Consider the following 22,931-nt stretch of genomic DNA (forward strand, 5'->3'; position numbering starts at 1 on the left):
CCAACCAATTAAAGATTAAAGATGACTTTGGAGTTGGAGTGCTGCTCTCTCCTCCTCTAAACCCAAGCATGCTTATTAAAGAGAAATTCAAAATCTCTGTCTCATGTCAGAAGAGCCACCTGATATGGGACAGAAGAAAAAAAAATTTAAGGACTATTTTATTGCCACTAATCTCATAATCCTTTGGCTTTATATTGGCTCTTTACCAACTTTTCTTAAGGGATGAATTAAATATATATAATTTTATATACTTTTTATCATGATATTAATGGTCAAATAGAGTACTAACTAATTCTAGAAAAAGGTTTCACCTACCTTCCTGTACATGATTTCGAGTTTGAGTCTCTTATCAGTTTTCTGCAGTGAACCATGAGCAAACCTAACAGAGACTTTTAAAGTCTCTAAAAGGAGAATAAGGCCCCACAATGACAATCCCTCCAGGACTATGATAACACCACTAAGCTGAAAAACACCACCTAAAGATCAGCTTTGGATTATAAACTGCTCAGAACAATTTCAAGGTGACTAACTGAGATGATCCATTCTAACAGACTACTCTAGCCAGGACTTGAGATAAGCCCTGTACTTTCCCATTACGCAGAGACTGGACAACAAATGATACCTCTCCAAGGACTTGACAATTTACCCCAATTTTTCTTTTCAGGATCCCCTAAAAATACCATCACTCCCCATCCCCAACAGCAGAAAGTAAATTTAAGATTATGACGTCCACATTCCCAAGAGGTGGGATGGGTGGTTTTTAGTCATTCAATAGGTTATGGATATTTGTCATTGGTTAGAGGGGTTGGTTACCAGCTGTTATTGGTTACAGCCAGGAGGAAAGTTGAGCAAAAGAGATTAGATTCAGAGGTCTTGTATTGAAAAGAAAAAAGGGATATAGATATGATAGGATAAAAGGGTAGATTACTGAATCTACTCTAAAAAGCAAAATGGGGAAATATAGAGACAAGATATAAAGGTAGATTACTGAATCTACTTTTAGAAAGCAACTACTACTTTTAAATGTTTTACATTGGACTGGACTTTTGTATATTGTATACAAATTGTGTATACAGATATAAATTTGAGATTAATTTTGTTAGAACATACTGTATATATATTTCTACTCTCATTCAAGGTATTGTACCTATACAACTCATTTAACAATATAATTCAAATTCTGAGTCCTTGAAAATTATTATTATCCACTGTTTAGAATAATAAATTGCAGGCTAGTTATTAATTACCTATTATAATTGAACTTGCAGTTATATTAGGTTTTTTTTTTTTTGCTTTTTGGATTGTTTTGTTTGTTTTTTCGAGACAGGGTTTCTCTGTAGCTTTAGAACCTGTCCTGGAACTAGTTCTGTAGACCAGAATGGCCTTGAACTCACAGAAATCCACCTACCTCTGCCTCTCGAGTGCTGGGATTAGGTATGTTTCAAGGTCAAACAAAAATATATTTTAGACAGAGAGGTCACCTTCAAACACTTCAGAGATCTACAGAATATGGCATTTAAAATGTTTAATAACACAAGTTCTTTTTGTTTTCTCCTAGCAGCACCAATCTATTTTAGAGAGGATAATGGGCATCGAAGAAACTCCACATGGAGTTTACTTTCTTTTTAGCAAAATGGGCAAAATACCCTTACCTCTACTGCTGACAGTATGCTGCCCTGACTAAACAAGCAGAACACAAACACAAAAGAAAATGTCTGCCAAATATTGTCGAGACAAAGGTGGAACAGACCTTCAGAATATCCTGCTTCACAGAAAAATCTATCAAATATTCTAGGCCTGTAGGCCAAAGACAGATGCCACAACATTGCAGAGGAACTCTGGGTGACTGTCCAGGCAGCCAGCTATTTCTGTCATTTCTCACATTTTTCGGAAGTCACTTGCTCACACTTCTTTTTTTTGGGGGGGGGGGGTTTCGAGACAGGGTTTCTCTGTGGTTTTGGAGCCTGTCCTGGAACTAGCTCTTGTAGACCAGGCTGGTCTCGAACTCATAGAGATCTGCCTGCCTCTGCCTCCCGAGTGCTGGGATTAAAGGTGTGCGCCACCACCGCCCGGCTTGCTCACACTTCTTGCTTACTTAGTTAATATTATTTCTTTCTTGGGTCTCTGAGGGAGTTGACTGAAGACTAGATAGTTTTCCTTATTTATCAGACACAGAAAGCAAGTTATGATAGAAAGCAAATTAGGCAGAAGATTTTGGACGCATCAAGATAGGATTGATAATGGAGTGCTTTCTCTCCATTTGTCAAATGCAAATGGACTAGACACTGTTGATATATTTATTGCCTGTACATATTGTATAGTTATTGTACTTATTGTATATAGTTTTTCTTATATTAGTTATAGCCTTTTTTATTTTAGACAAAAAAGGGAAATATAGTGGTATATTATTTGTGTTTTAATAAATAAAGTTTGCCTGAAGATCAGTGTAAAGCAGCCAAACCAGTCATCCACACAGGCCAGGCAGTGGTGGCCACACCTTTAATCCCAGCAGCCACACTAGTTAGCCACAGAGGTCGGGCAGTGGCAGTGGCAGTGCACACCTTTAGTCCCAGCACTAAAGAGGAATATAAAACAGGAGGAAGACAGCTCTCAACTCAGTTTCAATCTGAGGACTGATTCGAGGAGACATGATTGCCCATTTATGGTTCAAGGTAAAGTTAAAAGCCAGTGGCTGCCTGTTTTGCTTTTCTGATCTTCAGGTTGAACCCCAATGTCTGTCTCTGGGTTTTTATTATTCGCACTACACACTACCACCAAAAACAGACATGAAAGAAGATAGTGTTGTCTTTTGCAAATGTAGACTGAAGACTAGCAGCTCTCCAGGAATCCTCCAGGGCTCCTGCACCAAACTGGGACTGCAGAGACATCAGCCTCATGAATAAAATAGCTACTGGATTTTCAGCCTTTCCATTGTGAGACAGTCACTGTTGACAACCCAGACTACATCCTGTAAGCCAGTCTAATAAATCTCTCTCACACACACGCAAGGATATATATATATATATATACATATATACACACACACACGTATAAATATATAGTATACATACTATATAAAATAATATAGTTCTGTTCATTCAGAAAACCCTGACTAGCCGGGCGGTGGTGGCGCACGCCTTTAATCCCAGCACTTGGGAGGTAGAGGCAGGTGGATCTCTGTGAGTTCGAGACCAGCCTGGTCTACAAGAGCTAGTTCCGGGACAGGCTCCAAAACCACAGAGAAACCCTGTCTCAAAAAACCAAAAGAAAAAAAAAAGGAAAAAAAAAAAAGAAAACCCTGACTAATAAGTACACCAAGCCATGGAATGCTAATGGAAGGTAAAATATAGGTTAACAATACAATACAGGGGCTGGAGAGATGGCTCAGTGGTTAAGAGCACTGGCTGCTCTTCCAGAGGTCCTGAGTTTAATTCCCAGCAACCACATGGTGGCTCACAACCATCTGTAATGAGATCTGGTGCCCTCCTCTGGCATGTGGGCATACATGGAGGCAGAATGTTGTATACATAATAAATAAATAATTTAAAAAAAAAAAAAAACAATACAATACAGGTAAGCCTTGAAAACAGCTAAATGAAAGAAGCAAGTCACACACAAAAATCCCATATGATTCCACGCATATGAAATGTTCAGTATATGTCAATTTATAGGACAGGAAGTAGACTAGCATGACCTGGAGCTGGAGGAAGAGGAAGGCTTAGAGGGATGACGGCTGTAGGGTGTAATGTATCAAAGTAGTAAAAACGTAAAACTGATCACAGCAGCACAATCTGTAAACACTCAAATACCACCAAACTAAATAAAATTTATAAAACCAATTATGGTAATGGGTTATACATTATTAAAAATAGTTAAAATAACGCTAAAACTTTTTTTTTTTTTTTTTTTTGGAGACAGAGTTTCTCTGTAGCTTTGGAGCCTGTCCTGAAACTAGTTCTTGCAGACCAGGCTGGCCTCAAACTCACCTGCCTCTGCCTCCTAAGTGCTGGGATTAAAGGTGTGCACCACCACCGCCCAGCCTAAAGCTTTTATAGGATAGCAGGGTAATAAAGCCAAGTGTGGTAGTACATAGCTGTAGCCTCAGCTCTCAGAAAACTAAGGCAGGAGGATCATGAGTTCAAGGCCAAACTAGCTCTGTGGTAAGACCCTGCTGAAGAGAGCTGTGGGGTGGAGGGCTGGCATTCTGGAGTTAAGACGTTTTATTAAAACATGAATTGCATTACCAATAATTAAAACGTGGCAGAGTGGGCTTCATTAAAATTTCTAACTTTTGTTCTTTAAAACACTCTTAAAAAAAAATAAAAGGGCAAGCCACAGACGGGAGAAATACAAAACATCTAGAGAATTTATATCCATTACAGATAATAAATTCTTATTAACAAAATAATAAAACAACTCAAAATTTTAAGTGGACAGAAAATTAACAGAATCTTCATACCAATGAAACAGATGAATGTCAGTTAGTCATAAATAAATCAATTTGAGATACCACTGTACCTACATGAATGCCCATAGTGGGGGCTGGGAAATGGCTCAGAGGTTAAGTCCACTTGCTGCTCTTGCAAAGGACCATACCAGGCAGCTCACAACCTCCTATAAATCCAGCTCCAGGGATCTAACACCCTCCTCTCACCTCTGCAGGCACGACACCTACTAACAGATGACAAAAACTCACACAGACACACACACTCACACAGACACACACAACCAGAATGGCCAGTAATAGGAACTGATAAGATAGTTCCATGGCTAAAAGAATGAACTGCTCTTGAAGAGGACCCATGTTTGGTTCCATCCAGAAGCTCACAACCAACTCTTGGGGGATCTGACACCTCTGGCCTCAACACTGGCACACAGACACAACATACACACACTCTCTCTCTTCCTTCTGGCCCCCATCTCAAAAATAACAAAAATAAATCTTTGAAAAAGCTGCATAAGAGTAAAAAAAAAAAAATTAAGTTCAAGGATGTAACTCAGGGGGACAAACTATGCTTAGCACATACAACACTCTGGGTTCAGGGCTGGAGAGATGGCTCAGTGGTTAAGAGCATTGACTGTTCTTCCAGAGGACCTGAGTTCAATTCCCAGCAACCACATGGTGGCTCACAACCATCTGTAATGAGATCTGGCGCCCTCTTCTGGTGTGCAGGCATACATGGAGGCAGAATGTTGTAAACATAATAAATAAATATTTAAAAAAAAAAACATTCTGGGTTCAGTCCCCAGCATGAGTAAAAAAAAAAACAAAGGATAAAAAAGGGGGACAGGGACGGGTCAAGTAGCACTTGGGAGTCTAAGCAAAACCACCACAAATTAAATGCCATCCAAGGATACATGGCCAGTCCCTACCTGGGGAAAAAAAGTATTAAAATACCACATATTGAGGTTATAGAAAAACTACAATTCTTTACTACAAATGAGAATGAAAATATGACAAAAGTATTTTGAAAAGCAGTTTGTCAGTTTCTCTTGAGTTTTTGAAAAAAGGTCTCCTAAAGAATGGCCTCAAACTTACTGTATAGCTGAGAATGACCTTGAACTACTGATCCTCCTGCTCCTGGCTCCTGAGATCACAGGCATATTCTACTACACCGGGTTTCTGTGGTACTAGGGACTGAACTCAGAGCTTCATTTAAGCTCAGCATAGTTCCCCCCACTGAGCCACACCTCCAATCCAAGTCTGACAAGGATTTGTGTGTGTGTGTGCAGTGGATGCCAGAGTGAGTGTCCCTGCGTGTGTGCATGCGTGCGTACCTGGGTAATGTGGGTGTACAGACAACAGAGGGCACTGAATGTCATCCTCCATCACTTTCTGTCTTGTTAGTCACAGGCAACGGATTTCTCAGGGAACCAATAAGTCCTAGTAATAGTCCTGTCTGCCTTCTACTGTGCTAGACTTACGGGTGAACAAGAAACCACATATGGTTTGTTCCACAGGTGCTGGGCTCTAAACTCAGGGCTTCATGGTTGTGCAGCAAGCACTCTTGATCACTGGGCTATCTTGTCAGCTCTGCCAGTTTCTTATAAGGTAGAAGGTTAGTGAGATGACTCAGCTGACAAGGTTGCTTGCCACAAAGCCTGATGACCCGAGTTCAATCCCTGAAACTCACACGGTAGAAGGAGAGAACTAATTCCCACTAACTGTTCTGACCTCCACACACCCACGCATACCCTCATCCATACTTCACCCCCAACACATAAATAATGTAAAAATTAATAATAACAGAGGTGGAAAGTAACTGAGAAAAGGATGATGACCTCAGGCCTCTACATGCATATGCTCACATGCTTGCACGTGTACGCGCGAACACACACACACACACACATGCGCGCGCGCACGCACACACGCACGCACACACGCACACACACACAGAACTCTAGTAATTAATCTTTATCGCTAACCTGAATGGATACAAAATTACCTTAGAGATAACCTTCCATTTCCAATGAAGTATAACTGGAGAAAAGGACTACCCTGAATGTGGGTACCATTCCTAGGCTAAATAAAAAGTAAAAAGAAAGCAAGTTAAGGACCAGCATTCATCTCTTCTGGCTTCCTGAGTATGTGTGCAATGTGACTAACTGCTTAATGCTCCCAATCACCGCAACTAGAACAACCCCAGCCACCATGCCTTCCCTAACACAACAGCACTCTCAAACTAAACCTTCAATTCCTCATCTTATTTTAGTCAGTTATTTTGTAGCAGCAACAAAAACAGCAGCTAACACAAGTACATATTATATGTTTCCATGTGTCTGACAGCAGCTAATACAAGCACATATTATATGTTTCCATGTGTCTGACAGCAGCTAATACAAGCACATATTATATGTTTCCATGTGTCTGACAGTCAATACAAAGAACAAAATATAGAGACAGAAAATACATCAGTGGTTAACAAGGAAAAATAACTGCAAAACAGAGTAGGGAAATTTGGGGAGTGATGAAAATATTCTCTCCTTACTGTGGTAGTAGATAAAAGACTGACAACATAAAACTGGACATCTAGCTAGATGAATAGTTAAACATACAGAAATCTGGCTAATAAAGCTGACCTTTTACAAAAGAACAATTAGGGCTGGGCGATGGTGGCGTACGCCTTTAATCCCAGCACTTGGGAGGCAGAGGCAGGCGGATCTCTGTGAGTTCGAGTCCAGCCTGGTCTACAGAGCTAGTTCCAGGACAGACTCCAAAACCACAGAGAAACCCTGTCTCGAAAAACCAAAAAAAAAAAAAAAAAAAAAAAAGAACAATTAGTAGTTTCATTCCTTGTCCCAAGGCTACAGAAGTTGCTAAAACCTTAGGTAATTCTCAAAAGGTTCCACAACCAATCAGGTCTCATTTCTAAACTTTGTGTGTAGCTCTAAGAATACAGAAACCATGCTGATACAAAACTCATGTTCAATTATCCCCAGTTAACTTCCATGTTTGGTTCACCTCACCACTGGGAAGAACGCCACAAGCATTTAGTGGTTAATTCCAACAGAAGAGATAAATCCTAGTTTCAGAGATGATAACTTTAATCAACAGATCAGCATTTTATTTTATAGAATACTGAACCGAGAACATTGACATATTAGTTAAGCACTCTACCCGAGCTCTACTCCCAGCCCTACAGCTCTAAACACCTGTGGTCTGTTTGCCAATATCTAACAGAACCCACTGCATTTCCACAAAGAATAAAAGAATTAATGCTTCGTATGTCAACGTTTCTGAAACAGTCAAAGGCAAATAAAACATAGTACAACCATGCCGGGCGGTGGTGGCGCACGCCTTTAATCCCAGCACTCGGGAGGCAGAAGCAGGCGGATCTCTGTGAGTTCGAGGCCAGCCTGGTCTACAAGAGCTAGTTCCAGGACAGGAACCAAAAAAGCTATGGAGAAACCCTGTCTTGAAAATTTAAAAAAAAAAAAAAAAAAAAAAAAATAGTACAACCAAGAGAAAAATAAACAGTCTGAGGTATCAATAGCAAGTATGTTTTGAAGACCAAACAGCATCAGGAAACAAGCTGTTACATATCATCTAAAATTCAAGATGAGTTCTACTTATTTATAATAGCTACAAAATAGAAATGTGTAGAACAGCTCATGGACATTGCAGTCAAGAGTATGTTAGGACCATGGGGAAAACTAAAGAGTTATTCATGCACACAGACATCAAGATGTGGAAAGGAATAAGAATAGAGATACATAGGTTTCAAAATGACAAACCTCTGATTATCCAAATATTTTCGAAGATACCTTTCAAAATTAATCTCAGTCTATAACTCCAGAGTCAATAGTAAATCAGACTACAATTAGCAAAGACATATGGCAAAAGAAACTCACGTGTTTTCATAAAAGAACAGAATACAAACTTGAAACTGTGAGGAAATAGATGAAACCGTATGTAAGCAGAAATAGAACTCTTCATTCCTGAAGATTATCCCTGCACAAATCAATCAGTGCCAAGACCGTCTCGAAGTGAATTTAACTTCCTAACAGACAAACTAACCTAGGTTGCAGTCTTTTATTTTAGTGCTTGAAGTACATTCATGAGAGTAAAGGAAATAAAAGCTAATTTTGAGGATCCAGCTGGGCTGACACTCACCACAAACTTCTCACCATTCTGCTCCACATGTTTGTATGTGGGGACCGATATGGGCACTGCTTGCTTTTCTGTGTAATCATAAAATGATTGTCCCAAGGAGTCGTCACTGGGATCTAGGTTATCAGCCTCATGAGGAGGCACAGACAACACTGTCAAGATCAATTCCTTCTCTCCTGCTCGGATCAGGTCCACCACCTGCTTGTGTGTCGCCCCCTCAACATTCACGCCGTTCCTAAGGGGAAAAGGAAAAAAACAATCCCATAAACCAGAAGGGTCCAAACACTTTGTAACTCCACCCTCCTGTCCCCACCCCAGCGTCACAGTATGAACCACAAAAATCAAAAGATTCATCTGGCTCCAGAAAATCGTTAATGTCTTTCTAGACTCTCAAGTGAAAAGCTGTTGGTGAACTTAGAACAGGGAGAGGAGATGCAAACAGCGAGAGACCGACTCTTCCTCTAGTCTAGAACCCGACACACTGCTTGAGTCAGGACAGCACAGAGCAAAGACAGTGCTGCTGGGAAGCAGCGAACTTTCAGCTCAGCAGTCTCCTTTCCTCATCCTACCCAGTGATGGACAACACAAAAGTGCTGTGGGCAATTCTCCCATTTTTATTAGTCTGTCCACCTACACCTCGTGGAAATTTCTAAGATCTATTTTTATTATTTTTAATTATGTGTATGTGTGGGTGTGTGCATGGAAGTGCAGGTACCTGCAGAGCCAGAGGCCAGGAGCTAAAGTTACAGGCAGTCATGAATCATCTAGTATGGGTGCTGGGAACCAAACTTGGGTCCTCGGCAAGAGCAGTACGTACTCTCTACCACTAAGTCTTATCTCCAACCCCAGGACTTTTCTTAAAAAAAAAAAAAAAATTCCCTCAGTCAGCTGGTGGTTCATGCCTTTAATTCTAGCACTCAGGAGGCAAAGCAGGTGGATCTCTGTGACTTTGAGGCCAGCCAGGTCTGCAGAGTAAGTTAAGAGACAGCCAGGGCTACAGGGAGAAACCTTGTCCTGAAAAACCAAAACCAAAAACTTCCCTTTATAAAACTAAAGTGTGTGTGTGTGTGCGTGCGTGTGTGTGCATGTACACATGTGTGTCCATCCCCAAGACAGTTCTTTTACATTATATTTTCATTTTCCCCCATATCTTCAAATTAATCAATCTTTCTTTTCTTTTCTTTTCCTTCCTTCCTTCCTTCCTTCCTTCCTTCCTTCCTTCCTTCCTTCCTTCCTTCCTTCCTTCCTTCTTTCTTTCTTTCTTCAGTTTTTTGAGACAGGGTTTCTCTGTAGCTTATGAGGCTGTCCTGGAACTAGCTCTTGTAGACCAGGCTGGCCTCAAACTCACAGAGATCCGCCTGCCTCTGCCTCCTGAGTGCTGGGATTAAAGGCGTGCACCACCACAGCCCAGATAAATTAATCTTTCTTTATATCAAGTTATTATCATGATATTTAAAAAGTATTAATCTGCATGTAGACTGATCTCCTGGTTTTTAAAGGAGCAATACTTCTCTATAACACAACTTCTTCTGCTCTTCAAGTCAGTCTGGATAATCTTTTTTTTTTTCTCTTTTTTGTGGTCTGGATAATCTTTCAGGATTTAATCTACACATTTTCTGCTCCATACATTTGCCTTAAAACTATGTATAATCTACCCAAACCAAGAAACACACACCTACAGTTATACAGTAAATCAACCTACTCATTTTCCTGCCCGTTCACTTGTACGCAAAACTGAAATAAGGAAAAGTGTAAGATTGAAAGAACAGTAATTTTGTCAAGAAAGATGCTGAGTCTCACAGCACCCAAAAACTGAACAACCTTCCCCCATGCTGACCTAATGAGCTACCTCAGCAAAAGCCACTGGGCAGCTGGCCTGGACGGCCCTACCGTGGCTCTCACAAGGAAAGGAAAATGCACCTAGCCTCGACTACCTTCATATTTAAAGCTTATCTGCCCTTTAGAGTTAGGTTATTGTTCTCAGTTAGGTTCCAAACCTTTATAGAGTTTTCCCTTCCTGAAAAGGAAGAATGCTAAGTTTAGCAACAAGCCTTCCGCAATTCCCAGTCACAGCTTCACCTCTGTCGGAGTCTGGTATCTAAAACACCCATGTGTATAAACAGCAGACAGGACAGGAGAGGCCTTGGCTATCTTCCTCCCTTATTTTCAGTTTAACAAACTAGCAAGTTCAACATAATAACCATCAAAATCCCAGCAAAATTCTTCAAAGACCTCAAAAGAACGGTACTCAACTTCATTTGGAAAAGCAAAAAACCCAGGATAGCCAAAACAATCCTGTACAATAAAAGAACTTCTGGAGGCATCACAATCCCTGACTTCAAACTCTACTACAGAGCTACAGTACTGAAAACAGCCTGGTATTGGCATAAGAACAGACAGGAGGACCAATGGAACCGAACAGAAGACCCGGATATCAATCCACACATCTTCGAACACCTGATCTTTGATAAAGAAGCAAATAATATCAAATGGAAAAAAGAAAGCATATTTAACAAATGGTGCTGGCATAACTGGATATCAACATGTAGAAGAATGACAATAGACCCATATCTATCACCATGCACAAAACTCAAGTCAAAATTTTTTTTTTTTTTTTTTTTTTTTTGGTTTTTTGAGACAGGGTTTCTCTGTGGTTTTGGAGCCTGTCCTGGAACTAGCTCTTGTAGACCAGGCTGGTCTCGAACTCACAGAGATCCACCTGCCTCTGCCTCCCAAGTGCTGGGATTAAAGGCGTGCGCCACCACCGCCCGGCTCAAGTCAAAATTGATCAAAGATCTCAACATAAAGCCAGCCACACTGAACCTCATAGAAAACAAAGTGGGAAGTACACTTGAATACACTGGCACAGGGAACCACTTCCTAAATATAACCCCAGCAGCACAGACACTGAGAGAAACAATTAATAAATGGGATCTCCTGAAATTGAAAAGCTTCTGTAAAGCAAAGGACACAGTCAACAAGACAAAACGACAGCCTACAGAATGGGAAAAGATCTTCACTAACTCCACATCAGACAGAGGTCTGATCTCCAAAATATACAAAGAACTCAAGAAATTGGACACCAATAGATCAAATAATCCAATTTAAAAAAAAAAAATGGAGTACAGACCTAAACAGAGAACTTTCCACAGAAGAATCTAAAATGGCTGAAAGACTCTTAAGGAAATGTTCAACATCCTTAGTCATCAGAGAAATGCAAATCAAAACAACTCTGAGATTCCATCTTACACCTGTAACAATGGCCAAGATCAAAAACACTGATGACAACTTATGCTGGAGAGGTTGTGGGGAAAAGGGAACACTTTTGCATTGCTGGTGGGAATGCAAGCTGGTACAACCCCTTTAGATGTCAGTGTGGTGATTTCTCAGAAAATTAGGAAACAACCTTCCTCAAGACCCAGTAATACCACTTTTGGGTACATATCCAAAGGATGCTCAATCATGCCACAAGGACATGTGCTCAACTATGTTCATGGCAGCTTTGTTTGTCATAGCCAGAAGCTGGAAACAACCTAAATGCCCCTCAACCGAAGAATGGATAGGAAAACGTGGTACATTTACACCACGGAGTACTACACAGCAGAAAAAAATGACATCTTGAATTTTGGAGGAAAATGGATGGAGCTAGAAAACATTATTTTGAGTGAGGTAACCCAGACACAGAAAGACAATTATCACATGTACTCACTCATAGTGGTTTTCAAACATAAAACAAAGAAAGCCACAATCCCAGAGAACTTAAGACAACAATACGGACACTAAGAGAGACTCATATAGATATAATCTACATGGGAAGTAGAAAGTAGAAAAAGACATGATCTCCTGAGTAAATTGGGAGCATGGGGACCTTGGGGGAGGACTGAAGGAGGAGGGGAGAAGCAGGGAGGGGAGCAGAGAAAAATGTAGAGCTCAATAAATATCAATAAAAAATGTAGGGGCTGGAGAGATGGCTCAGCGGTTAAGAGTATTGCCTGATCTTCCAAAGGTCCTGAGTTCAATTCCTAGCAACCACATGGTGGCTCACAACCATCTGTAATGAGGTCTGGTGCCCTCTTCTGGCCTTCAGGAATACACACAGAAAGAATATTGTATACATAATAAATAAATAAATAAATAAATAAATATTTTTTAAGAATGTATAAAATTTTTTTAAAAAAAAGAGTGAAAAAACAATCTAGCAAGTAAATTCAGCTGTCTATGGTAGGGCACATTTGTAGCACTCAGGAGGCTGAAGCAGGAGAATTGCCTCAATTCTGAGACCAGGCTATAAGGCAAGACTCTATCAAAAGAAAAGAAAAGTCAGTAATCCTCAAAACTCTTGACATTTCTCAAACTAAAATCCTAGTTACAAGGAAACCCTTAAAAGTAGGAATTTAACCAAAAACAGTCAGTCCTTTTGCTGATGGAAGTCCCAACTTGCAGAATCTGAAGAGAAACCAGAATATGACATTCCCACTTTCCAAATAACCTCGGTTCCGGAGGCAGAGGCAAGAATCTCCACTTCCAGGGCAACAGGAGCTATGCCACCATTTGAAAAGCCAACAAGAAGATGCAAACAAGGAGGAAAGAAAACTGAGCAGGGTCCAGCTCAGCAGTGGAGAGCCTGCTGGGCTCAATCAGAGTTGGGGGCTGGCATCACACTGTGCTTCAACACATTTGGGATAAAGAAAAAAAAACTGAAACCTAAACTTAGGGGTTGACAAAGGAGTTCGTTTATTCTTTTTTTTTAAAAAAATTTTTTTGAAATATTTATTTATTTATTTGTTATGTATACAATATTCTATCTGTGTGTATGCCTGCAGGTCAGAAGAGGGCACCAGACCTTATTACAGATGGTTGTGAGCCACCATGTGGTTGCTGAGACTTGAACTCAGGACCTTTGGAAGATCAGGCAGTACTCTTAACCGCTGAGTCATCTCTCCAGCCCCAAGTTCATCTATTCTTTAGCTAGCACTTCAGAGAAAACCAAATTGAAAAGGTTAGTAATCAGCATAAAATCCCTAAGAACCTTAGCTTTTTCACAAATATCCATTTTAATGTTTCAATAAAATAGGAGACACAAGACATCTCAGGGACTGAACAACATAATATCCTACATGCTAACAAAATTTTTTCTAAGTTTATCCTCAAATCTTACCCTTTTTTTAATCTTTTTTTTTGATTTTTTAAGACAGAGTTTCTCTGTATCCTTTTTTTTAGTCTCCGATTTTTTCTTTCTTTTTTCTTTTTTTTTGGTTTTTTGTTTGTTTGGTTTTGTTTTTTAAGACAGTGTCTCTCTCCAAAGCCCCGTTGTGTTTTTTTTAACCTTTAAAGAGCTTCTTTTGTTTGTTTTTTTGCAGAACAAACATGGATTTATTAAAGAAGAAACCAAGAGTAGGAGGGCCTCCAAGGGAGAAATGAACACATTTCCCCAGCTTTCCCAGACAGGATCTGACAATCTGCCACACCCTGACTTGAGTTCTGCTATTACAGCTTCCCTCGTGTGGGCATTACCGGCACGCGTCACCCACTCAGTCTTGGAGTATTTTGTATAGGCTTGGGAGTTAGTGACCCTACAAAATTTATAGATAAAAGTGTATTTGTATCATGTATCTTGTGTGTGTGTGTAGGGGGGAGTTCCATAGCTTTCATTAGTTTCAAAAAGGAATATGTGGGTCTCCAAAAAAATTAAAAACTACTGATTTGAATCAAGCATTGGTGACGCACACCTTTAATCCTGAAACACAGGAGGCAAAGGCAGGCAAATCTCGGTGAGTTCGAGGCCAGCCTGGTCTACAAGAGCTAGTTAAAAACCCTGTCTCGAAAAACCAAAAGAAGAAGGAAAAAAAAAAAAAAAAAAAAACTACTGATTTCAAAACACAACTTTACCAAGTTGTCAACAGAAATGAACTGCCCCTTGAGTCACTCACAAAAATTCTCCCTGAGCCGGGCGGTGGTGGCGCACGCCTTTAATCCCAGCACTTGGGAGGCAGAGGTAGGCGGATCTCTGTGAGTTCGAGACCAGCCTGGTCTACAAGAGCTAGTTCCAGGACAGGCTCCAAAGCCACAGAGAAACCCTGTCTCGAAAAACCAAAAAAAAAAAAAAAAAAATTCTCCCTGAAACTGGCCACACAGTGGCACATGCATGTTTTCTGGGAGGAGGGGTTGTTTTTATTTCATTATTGTTATTATTTTGGGAGGAGTTTCCAGCAGGGTTTCTCTATAGCTTTGGAGCCTGTCCTGGAACTAGCTCTTGTAGACCAGGCTGGCCTCGAACTCACAGAGATCCACCTGCCTCTTTCTCCAGAGTGCTGGTATTAAAGGCGTGCACCACCACTGCCCAGCAGTGACACACACTTTTAGTCCCAGCACTCCAGAAGCAAAGGCAAGCAGACAGATCTTTGTGAGTTCAAGGCCAGTCTGCTCTATATAGTGAGTTCCAGGTCAGTGAGACTGTGTCAAAAATAAATAAATCCAGGAAAGACTTCAGGGAAAATTTAGTGAGTGTTCTGAACAGCAGAGAGCAAAGGGAGCAGCTTCAGTTCCCTGTCTTTGTCATCAAGAATGGACTTCCAACTGGCTAACATCCTAAAAGCTTCAGTAAGAAATAAATGCAGTCAAAGGGCGGGTATGGTTCAGTGGCAGAACACTACCCAGCTTGTGTGAGCCCTAGATTCAACCCCCAACATCACAAAAAGAAAGCGACAACAAAAAACAGGAAAGAACTTCTAGTGTTTAGTGTCACACACTAAACACAGCTACCTGGCTCCACTACAGAAGAAATGCTATATACGCCTCAACTTAATACAAAGAAAGAAATTCTTTCATTCTCCAGAGAATAAAGTCAGCAAAAAACTCCAGGACATTTGATCTGAAACAGGGCCCTCCCTCCTCAGGAATTTCAAGGACTTCACAATCATAAAAGTCCCAGGCTGGCGGGAAAGCTGAGCTAAGTGCATGTGTATACTGCTCTTGCAGAAAACCAAGTTCAATCCCAACACCCACATCATGTGGCTCACAACCACCTGTAACTCTAGCTCCAGAGGCACATGACCTCTGGTCTCTGAGAGCACTGGCCATCACATGCACATACCCAAACTCATACACATGCACACACTCACACTTAAAAACAATAAATATTTTAAAGTATTAGTCATAACACTGTTTTCCACAAGAATACTAAACCAGATTCAAGTTGTACAAACATGAGACATAAAAACTGAAAGGAGAAAAGGGAAGTTTCAGTGCAGACATCTGATTCAAAGCATGTGCTCTGGGGAATTAGACATGCTTGCGACTTGAATACCAATGACACCATTGAACAAATACTTAGTATTAGGAAACTTATTTGGTCTCACTATGTCTCAGTTCCCCCAACTCATATAAATAGCTGCCACTAACACCTACGGCTAATGAACTGGCTACTAGAACTAAAGTGAGCTGTGGCTCTAAGGCAAGGCCTCTTGATAAAGTTATCAGAACTGATAGCCACACCAGCAAAGGGGCGGGCAGAACTGAGTTCTCCATCATGATAAAACCTCTTCCACCAATTTTGCTAGCCTTCTTTCTTTGTAACACAATCTATCAGAAATTCATCTGAAAATAAATGATCACAAAATAAGCAAAAGAGAATCACACAAGTTCCACAAACAACACAAAAGGATCTGAGGCTGGATAAGATATATTAATCTATGATTTCCCATATCTTCAAAATGAACTATTAAAATTATTCAATCAATATGTGGTGATTAAATAAAGAAAACAAAGAGAATAAAGAGGGTAGGTATAGGGGCTGGAGAGATGGCTCAGCAGTCAAGAACACTAACTGCTTTTGCAGAGGACCCAGGTTCAGAACCCAGCACCCACATCCAGCAGCTTACAGTTGCCTATAACTCTAGCTCCTTGGAGATCCAAAACCCCTTTTCGGCTTCCCTGGACACTTACATGCATGGACATAATTATACATATGCTTACACACAGACACACACACTTTCATATAATTAAGAATAAATAAGCCGGGCAGTGGTGGCACACACGTTTAATCCCAGCACTCAGGAGGCAGAGGCAGGCGGATCTCTGTGAGTTTGAGACCAGCCTGGTCTACAAGCGCTAGTTCCAGGACAGGCTCCAAAGCTACAGAGAAACCCTGTCTCAAAAAACCAAACAAACAAACAATAAATAAATACATTTTATTAAAAGCTACTAAGCATACCGGTACCCTTTAAAATTTAACTTCCTGGTGTTTGAAATTTTTCATAAGAAAATGCTTTATAATGAAATTCATAAATAAGACCAGAATTTTGTTTCCTTGGGAATCTAAGTGGTACTCAAATTAATTGTGTGTTTTCAGCATTGTAAAGATACACTTGATAATTTTAATGAAAATTCTCATTTTTTACTTTGAGTTCAACATCTGACTCCAATGGAGAAGCTTTTAGCTAAGGGAAGTGGCTTCAGCTACTAAAGTCAACCAAAGTTAGCCAGCTGAGGAAATTACAGAGCTAATGTTAACACTTCCAGAAGGAGAAAAGTTCTAAATAGAGTCTGTACCCTGCTACTGAAGGGAGCGGAACGTAATGAAACATAATGGGTAGAAATATAACAAAGCAACTGCTATACATACCGGGGAAAGGTGCCATCCCCACACAATAAGCACATAGATTTTGAACCCCTGTTACATGCAAGAGTAATTTGATGAGAATTAGCCCCTCAGAAGCAGTCCTTTAAAAACAGACAATAAATTCATCGTAAGCAATCAGATGCTTTTCAACTTTATACATTAAAACACAATGGCAATGTGCCCACAAGAGCTAAACTTTTAAGTGACAAAAATACTGGGGAGATGGCGCAGTGAGTAAAGCACTTGCTATATAAGAATAAGGACCTGAGGCCGGGCGGTGGTGGCGCACGCCTTTAATCCCAGCACTTGGGAGGCAGAGGCAGGCGGATCTCTGTGAGTTCGAGACCAGCCTGGTCTACAAGAGCTAGTTCCAGGACAAGCTCCAAAACCACAGAGAAACCCTGTCTCGAAAAACCAAACCAAAAAAAAAAAAAAAAATAAGGACCTGAGTTCAAATCCCAGCACCCACATAAAAAGCAAGGCATGGCTGCAAATGCCTGTAATTCCAGTAGTGGAGGGTGGAGACAGGCAGACCCCACCCAGGAAGCCTCCTGACCAGTCTGGCTCAGTGAGAGACCCTGACTCAAAAGAACAAGTAACACATATAGCAATAAAGTAAGATCTCAACGTCTTCCCATGGCCTCTGCAAGCCATAGATGGACAGGCTTGCACATTGTAGTCCACATGCAACAAACATACCAACAAAAGACACCAAGTTTTACCAAAGATGTAGGACAACTAGAATTCTCACACACTGCTAATAAGAACATAAAACAACATATTCATTTCTTGTGCCACTACAACACAATCTATCAATTCCACTCTTCTGTTTAACCACGAGAAATGAAAATATGCTATACAAATAACTATAGCTCAACAGTTCATTGTGGCTTTATTTACAATATTCCAAAATTAAAAACAGCCTAAATTTCTAACAAAAAGTTGAAGGTAGGGGCTGGAGAAGTAGCTCAGCAGTTAAAAGGACTTGGCGCTCTTGCAGAGGACCCCCCAGGTCAATTCCCAGCCACCCACATAGAGGCTCACAAACATTTGTAACTCCAGTTCCTAGGGATCTGATGCCTTCTGGATTCCATGGCAGAAGGCATGTACATGGTAAACATACATATATGCAGAATACTCACACACATAAATAAGAGTAAATTAATTTAAAAAAAATATTTAAGATGATATGTAAACATGAGAAAAACTTACTATAAATGCAAAAAAGCCGGGCGGTGGTGGCGCACGCCTTTAATCCAAGCACTTGGGAGGCAGAGGCAGGCAGATCTCTGTGAGTTTGAGACCAGCCTGGTCTACAAGAGCTAGTTCCAGGACAGGCTCCAAAACCACAGAGAAACCCTGTCTCGGAAAAAAAAAAAATGCAAAAAAATAGATCTTTGTTTCTTATACCATTTAAAATTAAAAATACTATTCACCATGATTATAAACATCAATTTTTTTTACCATAAAAAGGCATAACTAACAAGTTGGGCATGGTAGCGCACACCTTTAACCCCAGCACTCAGGAGGCAGAGGCTGGGGGATCTCTGTGAGTTGTGTAGTGATCTATACAGAGAGTTATAGGTCAGCCAGGGATAAGAGACCCTGTCTCAAAACAAACAAACAAACAAACAAACAATGGCAGAGTAGGAAGCTGGAGAGCTGACTTAGAAATTATGAGCACTGGCTGATCTTCCAAAGGGCCCGGGTTCAATCCCTAGCACCAACACAGCAGCTCACAGCTGTCTGTAACTCCAACTGTATGTAAGCTGTATGTAAGGGATCCAACACCCTCATACAGACATACACGTAGGTAAAACACCAATGCCTATGAAATAAAATAATTTATATATGTGAAATAAAGTAGCTTTTGTTTAAAAGACAGAATAAGCAAAATATAGACAGATGAGTTAGGAATTCTCAATTCTTTCTCTAACACCATGTCTGCCTACATGCTGCCTTGCTTGCCACCACGACAATAATGGACTAAACCTCTGAACCTTAGGTAAGCAAGTCACCACAACTAAATGTTTTCCTTTATAAGAGTTGCCGTGGCTGGGTGGTGGTGGTACACGCCTTTAATCCCAGCACTCCGAAGGCACAGGCAGGCGGATCCCTGTGAGTTCGAGGCCAAGAGCTAGTTCCAGAACAGGCACCAAAAACTACAGAGAAACCCTGTCTCGAAAATCCAAAATAATAACAATAATAATAATAGTTGCCATGGTCATGCTATCTCTTCACAGCAATAGAAACCCTAACTAAGACACAACTTGGTACCAGGGATAGGCCTGACCATGCTTTTTTTTTTCTTAAGAAATATGGAAAAGCCGGGCGGTGGTGGTGCACGCCTGTAATCCCAGCACTCGGGAGGAAGAGGCAGGCGGATCTCTGGGAGTTCGAGACCAGCCTGGTCTACAAGAGCTAGTTCCGGGACCAGCACCAAAGCTACAGAGAAACCCTGTCTCAAAAAACCAAAAAAAAAAAAAAAAAAAAAGAAATATGGCCCTTGGGACTATGGATTAGAAAAACAGTTGAATGCTTTAAGTGCTGCTTAATGGGTCATCCTAGTAGGAGCATGGAAGACAGTGGTGCTGAGTGTGATTTGAACTGTGTGCCTGGATCAAGAGCTTCCAGGGGAGAATATTAATATGTGGCCTAGAGATCATTCTTGTGATATATTAGTGAAGAATATACCCTGGTCCGAAGAGTCTGCAAAAGGAAATCTTATAACAGCCTAGTATAGACTCTGTCCCATGGTTATTAGTAGTAACTCTAATGAAGATTTATAATGAAAAGGAGCAAGCTGAGCAAGGTAAATAACAAAATGTAAAATCTGAGAAAAAAGGCCTACCAGGAAGTAGAATAGAGCTAAACCCTGTGTTCAAGGTGATAAACAGAATAAGAAATGGAATAAAAGGTATGGTGACCTCATGACAAGATCCCACCCAGCTAAATTTCCAAATAAAAAGAAATTAAAGAAAAGTTTAGAGTTGTGTGTGGTGTTGCATGTACGCCAGCACTCTGAAGCAAAGGCGAGCAGATCTCTGAATTTGTGGCCAGCCAGCCTTGCCTACAGATTCAGTTTAAGGACAGCCAAGCTTAGGAAGTGAAGGAAACCATGAAAACAGAAAGCTGGTGAAGATGTAATTGAACAAGAGGGTCATGCTCTAGCTTTGGTAAGCAGCAGAACTTGGCAGCTTCAGTTAACTGGTTCTGGCTTTAGAGTAAGGATAGAAGAAAGGAGCTATGGAATTTGCTTCCGAGGCTAAAGAGAGTTGCTAAGACCAGGCACATATCAGAAGTATCCCGAATGGAAGCTTAGAGAGGTCCTTGCATGAAGCTGAAAAGTTGAAGCTGGACTGCCCTGAAGACACCAAGATGCTAGAGAGGAGTGGGATACCTGCCAAGGAGAGCTGCTAACAGGAAGTAGAACCATGTCGAGAGAGAAATGTATGTTGCAGTCAACAAGCTGAAAGGAGTTGGAGATCTGAAGAGCATTTAGACATCAGACAGAGAGATACAGAGTGTGGAGTTGCCCAGCTAGTTTTCAGTCTTGCTTTGGTTCAGCATTTCCTTACTACTTCCCTTCCCCACATTTTGGAATGGCAATGCATATCCTGAGCCATTATATGTTGGAGTATGTGATCTGCTTTTTTATTTTGATTTTACAGGGGATTACAGTTAAGAGATTATATGAATCTCAGGAGAGACTTTGAGCTTTAGACTCTTAAATAAGTTTGAGACTGTTATAAACTACGAAAACTTTTGAAGTTGGATTGAATGCATTTCTGCATTATGATATGGCTATAAGCCTTTGGGGACCAGGGAGTATAATGTGGTGTGGTTTGAAAGAAACTGGTCCCTAAAGAAAGTGGCACTATTAGGAGGTATGTTTTTTCTGGAGTAGGTATGGCCTTGTTGGAGGAAGTGTGTCACTGTGGAGGCGGGCTTTGAGATCTCATATATGCCCAAAACATTCCCAGTGTCTCAGACCACTTCCTATTGCCTATTGAGTTAAGATATAAGAACTCTTGTAGGCAGAAGTTTCCTGTCTCAGAATTGCTCAGCCCCAAATATCCAGCAGCCACTTCCCAAATTACCACACAGAGGCTTAATATTACTTATAAATGTTCAACCAATAGTTCAAGCTTATTATTAACTAGCTCTTACATTTTAAGTTAACTCATATTCCTTCCTTATTTACTCTCGCCCACCTGGCAGTATCTTTTCTCAGTACACTCAGGCAAGTGTGCCCATCCTGCTCTCTCTGCATCTGGCTGGTGTCCCCTGACTCCTCCCTGCTCCTTCCTATCAACCTTAGTTTGGTCACCCTACCTATACTTCCTGCCTGGCTACCGGTCAATGAGTGTTTTGTTAAACCAATTCAAGTGACAAATCTTTAGATTGTATAAGAGGATTATTCTACAGCAAACTCTCAGTCCTCTCTAGCACCATGTCTACCCTGCATGATGCCTTGCTTCTCACCATGACAACAATGGACCAAACCTCTGAACTATAAGACAGCCACTACAATTACATGGTTTCCTTTATAAGAGTTGCTGTGGTCATGGTGTCCCTTCACAGCAATAGAAACCCTAACTAAGAAAACCAGCCTCAGATACATAGTAGGACCGTCTCCAAAAATTATAAAACTTCTTGAAAAACAAAAAGTAGAAAAATCTATGTGATTTGGTGTTTGAAAATGAGACTTCAGATCTAACACTAAAGACATGGTCCACAAATGAAAAAAAAAATGTAACAAGCTAAACTTACCTAAAATTAAAAACGCCTCTATAAAAGACAACTTAAAGAATGAGCCAGGTGGTGCATGCCTTTAATCCCAGCACTTGGGAGGCAGAACCAGAAGGATCTCTGTGAGTTCGAGGCCAGCCCTGACTTGATAGATATATATGACATATGACATTGTGTGCACACAGAAGTCAGTCAATTCTCTCCTTCTACCACATTGGCCCCCGGATCAAACTAAGGTTAGGGTTTGGTGGCAAGTGCCTTTATCAGCTGAGCCTTCTTATTGGTCCCACAACTCTAATTAAAAAAGAACAAAATATCTGGACAGACAGACATCTACTAAAGAAATTCAACATTCTAATGAATGGAATCCCAAATCAAAACAATAGTATGGCATTAAATACAGCTAAAAGCCAAAATTGATTATGTCAAATACCAAGTACTAGTGAGGACGTGGAACAAATACAATTCTTGCTGTAAGAATATAAAACGGCATAGTCACTTTGTGTGGTGGTTTGAATGAGAATAGCTCCTACAGGCTCGTATATTTACATGCTTAGTCTCTAGTTAATAAACTGTTGGGGAGGATTAAGAAGTATGGCCTTGGGCTGGAGAGATGGCTCAGAGGTTAAGAGCACTGCCTGTTCTTCCAAAGGTCCTGAGTTCAATTCCCAGCAACCACATGGCGGCTCACAACCATCTGTAATGGGATCTGGTGCCCTCTTCTGGCCTGTAGGCATACACACAGACAGAATATTGTATACATAATAAATAAATATTTAAAAAAAAAAAAAAAAGTATGGCCTTGCCAGGCAGTGGTGGCACACACCTTTAATCCCAGCACTCGGGAGGCAGAGGCAGGCGGATCTCTGTGAGTTAAGGCCAGCCTGGTCTACAAGAGCTAGTTCCAGGACAGGCTCCAAAGCTACAGAGAAACCTTCTGTGGAACCC

General features: G+C 40.7%; 1 protein-coding gene across 2 annotated transcripts in view; it reads right to left on the minus strand.

The window, feature by feature from the left end:
* Snx27 (sorting nexin 27) overlaps positions 1-22,931 on the minus strand; it is a 97,600-nt gene that overhangs the window by 59,970 nt on the left and 14,699 nt on the right. For both annotated transcript variants that reach the window (XM_057793434.1, XM_057793435.1), the window contains exon 2: positions 8,615-8,846. In XM_057793434.1, coding sequence (XP_057649417.1) covers positions 8,615-8,846 — 232 coding nt within the window. The remainder of the gene's footprint in view (positions 1-8,614; positions 8,847-22,931) is intronic.

The sequence above is a fragment of the Chionomys nivalis genome, chromosome 18, assembly GCF_950005125.1.
Source record: "Chionomys nivalis chromosome 18, mChiNiv1.1, whole genome shotgun sequence".
Taxonomy (NCBI): domain Eukaryota; kingdom Metazoa; phylum Chordata; class Mammalia; order Rodentia; family Cricetidae; genus Chionomys; species Chionomys nivalis.